This window comes from Carassius carassius, chromosome 29 (genome assembly GCF_963082965.1).
Source record: "Carassius carassius chromosome 29, fCarCar2.1, whole genome shotgun sequence".
Classification (NCBI taxonomy): Eukaryota; Metazoa; Chordata; class Actinopteri; order Cypriniformes; family Cyprinidae; genus Carassius; species Carassius carassius.
In genome coordinates this window covers 25,824,260-25,831,236 of record NC_081783.1, presented here as the reverse complement: position 1 = coordinate 25,831,236, position 6,977 = coordinate 25,824,260, and the positions used below count along the sequence as shown (strand labels likewise).

The window sequence follows — 6,977 nt, the reverse complement described above, 5'->3', positions numbered from 1 at the left end:
TGTGTGTGGTATGAAAAGCTATGAATTTTGGAGTACTGCTAATGCAGATTGAAACTTCTAATGAAATGTAGTTTGTATGTGGTTATAAAAACAAAAACAACAGTGTATATATATTTCAGTGTCGTGAAAGCATAATTTTCCGGAATCTGTTTACCAGCAGCCTGGCGCCTTGTGCGGCTGTCCAAGGTGCTGAACAGGCCCTCTCGGTCGTCCGGAGTAATGCAAATAAAGATGTTTTGGATGAGATTTTGTGTTTGAATATTGTGTTTTTAGCAATGTTTCATTTAAATTAAGTGAATACTTTAAAAAGGAAACGGGACAATACTATTTTAGCATCATAATCGTTTTTATCATCAACAGCCATGTCAATGGTATACACCTGAAAAAACTATGTGCACATGTAGAAATATTTCCTTCTTAAATATAAGCATCCATTACCTACATATAAATTATTCTCAAATCCTGGACAAAAACGTGTTACATTATGCTCACAAAATAGGTGAAATCATTAAAAAATTTGACGGAGAAGACAACATGCAAATAATATAGAAAATAAATACAATGGTTTGTATCCATTCCCTTTTTCCTCCAAAGAATGCGCCAGTTGTAACTTGTAAAACATTATAAAGACTCGGTGAACTACAAGGGGGATGTGGTCTATGCTTATCTAGGACGTCAATACGTTTTAACACTATACAATTTGAGCCACAAAAACACAGCTGTAGAAAGACACACAAAACGTTTACGTATTTCTGTCAACAATGAAGTATGTACTTGTGCCATTTAAGAACAACTTGCCTTAGATTAATAGTAAATATGTAGATGAGTGTTTGCAGAGCCCCTGGCTCTAAGACTTGGTAAATTTAGGTAAAAATATATAACAGAGTGCCACACTTGGCAGTGTTCTGTAATACAGACAGACATGTAACTTGCGCTATTGGTACGTTTAGAGTCAATGTAAACAAATAATTATGGCGCCAAGATATAATGACATGTATAATGACACTGAATAATGACATTGTATCTTCATGAGTCCTTGGTGGGGTTTCTTTGCAGCAGGATCGCGCATCGCAGTCTATTGGTTAGTTTACTTGAATACATCAGAAATTATGTCAACGACCACAGCCAAAACAAAACAGTCCGGATAAGGTCACAATGTTAACATAATGTGTATGGTATTATTATCCAGCTTCTGGTGTAAACCAATGGTGTCGAAATTAGTCGAATGAGGACCAGAGGTGGTCTCTTTTTTTCTACACCAGTGGATAGAGATACAGGGCTCTCTCCTTCTTTTGACATTCTCCTTTTTCCAGTTGTCAGTTGTCGGTGACTATAGTAAACGCTTACTTTGTGTGTTTGTCGAATCTCGCGGTCGTCGTTTCTTTTCTGCATCAAGCAGTAACTCAGAACATGCTGGTCTTTACTAAAGTGGCTTTGGCTCCGTTCTGTCTTTGTAATGATGACAGAACACTAGCGAAGGGTCCGCCCAGAGAGTCCGGAATGGAGGTGATGGTGCCCGGGGCAGAGGCCCAACCTTGACTCGGCGCAGTGACTCCCATACCAGCCACTGACGTCTTCACCTGTTCAACCGGGCCGTTCCCTGTGGCGCTGACCTGTCCGCCGGTAGGACTTGGTCCACCACAGTTGGAATTAGGGTTTGGGTTAGGTCCGGGCCCACCAGTGCTATCAGGATCGGTAGCCTTTGCCTCTTTGCTGTCCTCCTCTCGCGAGTCAGATTTCTTCCCAGACCCGTTCTTTGCTGCCGCAGCTGCGGCAGCGGCTGCACGTTCTTGTTTGCGAAATTTGGCACGCCTGTTCTGGAACCACACCTGTAGAGAATGCGCATCTCATATTTTAAAACATATTTTACATGGCATTGTTCGTGTTTCATTGTACTTACATTAGTACTGAGTAATATAAACTATGTCATTATTTATTATAAATGTTCATTATATTAATAAAGTTAATATAATTATTGTTATTATTATTACTAGTGCACATATCTGTATTAACATTTTGAAATGTATAGCCTGGGAACTATTAAATTCTACATAGCTCTTAAACAATAAATAATATATATATATATATATATATATATATATATATATATATATATATATATATACATAAACATAAAAAGAAACCACTTAAACGTAATTGTTCTTGTCATGTAATTTTAAATATCATGTCTTTAATTTTTGTCATCTTTTCTGTGGTAAATTTAAGAATTTTGAGAAGTAAGTGGAGGATATCCCACCTGCACTCTAGCCTCGGTGAGATCGATTTTTAGCGCGAGCTCCTCTCGTGTGTAAATATCTGGGTAGTGAGTCTCAGCGAACACGCGCTCCAGCTCTTTTAGCTGCGCGCTGGTAAAAGTTGTCCGAATGCGTCTCTGCTTCCGCTTCTCATTCAAACCTCCGTGGTCGGTGAACAGCTTGTAGGGGACTGTTTAAATACATAAGACAGATGTTAACCATTTGTGAAAGTATAATTGTAAGAAAATATACCTAAATGTCACCTTAAATATTTTGAAGTAAACATGCAACTTGTTAATTCACATAATGAAAATGAAATAATTTAAATAATGTTTCTAAACTAAGTCTGTTCAGTGGTAACTTCCATTATAAATTGTTTAAAATAAGATAAAATCGTGATAGATAAGGTTATGAAAATCTGGAATAATCCTGTTATCTGTAAAATGTTGTTAATTAAATTTTATTGGAAACTGGATTGGAAACTTTTCATAAATGCTTCTTTCTCTTCTATTGTTGCTACTGCATCTTCAATCCAGTGTCAATAATAAGCTTAAGTCCCTGGTTATTTCATTATTTTCGAAGGTTTATGTCTCATCGCAAAATAAATAAATTATGCCTATCATTTTGGCAGCTTAAGATAATTTTGTTGGCGGTTAGGGTGTGACTGGGATAGTGTAACCCCGTAACTGAATTACTCCTGCCTGCAATCGCTTCTAACGTGATAAATTCTTTCATTTGTGTAAGCAAATTTCGTTTGGTAAATACTAAACACATTTCCATTTTCGAAAGCAATCAAGGCGTCCTATATACCGGGGCCATGATTCTTGTGCCTCTCAGCTGGCGAACTAAAGGTGACTCTGGGCTTACCTGTGGCGTACGGACTGTTCTGGTGGTCCCGCAGGGTGCCCAGACTACAGGAGCCCGGTGTAAGCGACGGGCACCCGGAGGTGGCCCCAAACGTCGTCCTGATGGGATTGTACTGAAAGCCACTGGCTTGGCTGCAGGAGCTGAAGTCCGCATAGGCTGACGCCAGGCTCGAGGTGTCCATCCCGGCCATACAGGACTCGTAGGCAGAGGAATTGAGGTAAGAATACTCCATTTTATACATTGAAAAGGCTCAGTGGAGAAGGAAAGCTGCACTCCCAAAGAAAAATACACACAAACGTCAAATTCAAATTAAATTAAATTGGCGAGGAGCACATGAAAAAAGCAAGCCAAAACGCGGACGAAGTTTGGGAGCTTGTGGCGGCTGAATTTTTACTGGTTTGAAGGTGGCTCGTGCCGTGGGTAGATGTGCACTGCTCGGCGCCTGCTCAAAAACTGCCCTCCTTTATAGGAGCTGAGCCTTGTTTTATGAAAAGCCTCCCAAGGAGCCGCCTAGCCCCAGGTCTCTAGAGCATATAGTCCTCATAATAAACTTGGCTCTTTCCGCTTGGACAATAGCACGGCGTTTGGGTCTTATTGCTAGCGCTTTTTTACATGACAATAACTCATCAGTCTATTGGGCTGGCACTGGGGGATCGGGCTGTCCAACCTCCCTATCATTGATCCCCTGCATCTCTAATTAGAATTTAATACCCCACCATTACGCGCCATCCCCCTCCACCACGTATAGCCCTCTCGCTCAAACCGCCATCTTGCCCTTTAATTCAATCACACCACTTGGAAATAATGAAAGTTGGGTGACGATTCTCCCTGATCCAATTTTCCCCAAGCTTTTAAGCATTTAAACCGGTGGTATACCTTGGGCTGAACTTTCGTTAGTATTTCCCCGTCTTCTTTTCTTGTTCTTCTCTCCGTTTCTCTTTTCTTTTGCACGACACTGGTTTCGCACTTGCTTGTTTTCAGGGGCTGAAGAGACCATTGTGTTTATCATAAATAATACATGCTTATTTTAGCAGGATACATAGCCTATGCAAGCTATGTCATTCTGAAGAATGTAGAAGGAAATTATATTTTGAGTACAAATGACGCGTTGGAAATAGTTTAATATTAATTATAATAATAATCATTATTATTCGAGCAATGGACAACTGAAAAGTTTGGATTTTAAGCTAGGCTGTTTGACTATACAACTGAACAAACACAGCTTTTGGTAAAACTTCCGCAAATAATTAAAGTTAAACTGATCAAGTTCTTCATTTATTTGCGCATGTTCTTCTTCTTATTAGTATTATTCTTTTCGTCATCGATATTATTTTCGTTTGGATAATAAGGGTAGCAAATTCGCAGAAAAAAGATTAATCATCAGAACTCTTATCTTACAAAATTGCCGCAGAACATAATTTTGTAATGGTAAAAAGTTTCTTGCGTTGCACCGATGTCTTGGGGATAGCACAATATATTTGTGTCATGCGTAATGTAGACTTCTTAATATGTTGTCATTATTCTAACTATATTTTATAAAGGCATTAAAAACTAATTCTTAGCCGTGGTTATCCAAGTTGTATAACATGCTTTGTATATATCTATTTCAAATACAGGAAAGATTGAAAGAAAAGCGCTTAGTCAAATAAACAGCCAAATACGATTTCTCACGTCTTCCTTACCGTAAATAAATAAATAAGGTCACATCCATTGTTACTGATCGTATGCAAAGCATGAGCAAAAACAAATAGCAAACCTATAAACGTTCAAAAAAATCTGTACTTAAACTAAAACATCAAATTAAAATGATCCTTCCTATGTGCTGAATACAGAAGCAAGCAAGCAAACAATGAAACAAATAAATTGAAACAAGAAACTCCGTTGTACCTGTGGTTATACAAACAAAAATAGGCTCTATGTGCATTATGCAACAGAGGGGTAAAAGCGATGATTAAAATTCATGAGGTCACTGGAATGAAATCATCAAGCTTATCTGGTTTAATTTTTCACAATTTCTGCGCCGTTTAAATTGTCCTTTTTTCTTGAGAGAAAGATGAATGGCGATTAAAAAGTTTAGTCTTTCTTGATACAACCCGGTCCCTATTATGTAAATTTTTGCTTTCCACACGCGAGTTGTGAATAAAAGATGTAGCAAATGGTTAATTTGATTACTGAAACCAAAGACCAACTGGTCCACCGTCCTCCCTCCACGCGCCTAGAAAGGAAAAAGAAGGCATCGCGAGAAATTAATCTAATAACACACAAAGGGTAGAGAAAAGTCCTTTCTGATATTTTGTCGAGGCAAATACAATTATAGCTTTTACCATCCGTTTCTCCTATTCAAACAGCTCTTTATTCTCGTGATCTGTGGTCCACCAGCTACCGAAACGCCCATCTTTTATATTTTCAACATCTCCTTTCATGCTATCAACTGGTTCTGCGATCTGTTGGGCGGACTAAAATGTCAACGTTAACCCTTTGATATTACTGTTTGAATAAGCGACCTTTCCACTTTCAAGCTTAACGAAAACAAGCACAGAGGTTTTTGGGCTCGTGCACAAACAGACGCGCAAGTAATTCTTAAGGAGGTATTTGGACCCACTTGGGTATAATCTGTGATAAATCAGTTAAATCAGTTTGCACCGGCATAATATCGTTAACAGGTCAATAGCACGAAGCATTCTAAATTAAGCCCTACTCTAACAACAAACCGTAAAACTGGATGTTTTCAGTGATTAACATTGTGATAATGGTTCCATAACCGTAATTAAGAAGGTTATGTGTCATTTAATGACTTACGAAATAGCAGCGTCCATATGGCTTCACTTAATAAATCAAATAACTACGGGGCTCACAAGACTCTAAATCTTTGGTAGCAAAGTGGCTGACAATAGGGGTGTAAGTTCAGAAGGCTCGGCAGAGACTTCTTCAATTTCTGCACGCCTGCCCTGTGTTGCTCTGTGCTGGTGGAATGCGGGTCGGCAGGAGGGCAAAGGGGAAAACAAAATGCCTTTGTGTGTGGAAGGATAAGACGAATCAGTCAAAAAAAATAAAGAAAGAAAAAAAGTAAAAAGGGAGGGGAGGGGGTCAGAGGGATGTGACTGCTGTCAGATCGAACATAGCTTTCAATATAGCTTTTAACTTTAACGTTGAGGAAACCCTAAGATTATCAGAGGAGAAATTAATATGGTTCTGTTTGTGGAATCAAAGGTTGTCCTGCGCGCAGTGCTGTTTTTATTATTATTATTATTATTATTATTATTATTATTATTATTATTATTATTATTATTATTTTTATTATTATTATTATTATTATTATTATTATTAAGCTGGACATTTAATTAGATTTTTACATCTGTTTGTTAAATTAAATGTATTAATTGGAATTTATTTTCTAATGTCTTCATAAATCTGGGTTTATTTTCGACCAAACTGTTATATTAGAATCGATTTAATTATATATATTTAAGTTAATTAAACATTGTTAAATATGTTTTCTGGTTATTGCTCTGACTGATATTTTGCAAAAAAAAAAAAAAAAAAACTTGTGGTTTGAAGTGTACGTTCACCGACTGGCAATAATGTAAGATTTGCAATATTATACAAAAGTTATTACCAAATAAATAATGTATTGACATACCTATAATTTTTTTATCATTATTTACAATATAGTAAAAACTAAAATAGGAAAGAAAAAAATGATTCCTGTGTTATGCCAACCTATAAGCGCGCGGTAGGATGCATTTGCTGAATAGTTATGCAGCATGTTTATTGTTCACGTCCACACATTAATAAAACAAATCACAGTTTAAATAAAGCATTTCATAAAGGACAGGTAAATGATAAGTAACTTTT

The 6,977-nt window shown here is 37.4% G+C and overlaps 1 protein-coding gene across 1 annotated transcript; it reads right to left on the bottom strand.

Annotated features, from left to right (window-relative positions):
• Positions 1-239: 239 nt before the first annotated feature.
• On the bottom strand, positions 240-3,824 carry phox2bb (paired like homeobox 2Bb). Its single transcript, XM_059516463.1, has 3 exons — positions 3,123-3,824; positions 2,258-2,445; positions 240-1,829 (listed from the first exon to the last, which is right to left on the bottom strand). Exons 1-3 carry the CDS (start codon positions 3,361-3,363, stop codon positions 1,404-1,406), a joined length of 855 nt encoding a protein of 284 aa, XP_059372446.1. The 5' UTR covers positions 3,364-3,824; the 3' UTR covers positions 240-1,403.
• Between the last annotated feature and the right edge of the window lie 3,153 nt (positions 3,825-6,977).

Excerpts from the sequence above, each read along its gene's own strand:
- phox2bb (XM_059516463.1), bottom strand. The coding sequence starts at position 3,363 with ATGTATAAAATGGAGTATTCTTACCTCAATTCCTCTGCCTACGAGTCC. Across the intron at positions 2,446-3,122 it reads GAACAGTCCGTACGCCACAG|TCCCCTACAAGCTGTTCACC; the intron begins GTAAGCCCAGAG and ends GTATTTAAACAG. Across the intron at positions 1,830-2,257 it reads TCACCGAGGCTAGAGTGCAG|GTGTGGTTCCAGAACAGGCG; the intron begins GTGGGATATCCT and ends CATTCTCTACAG.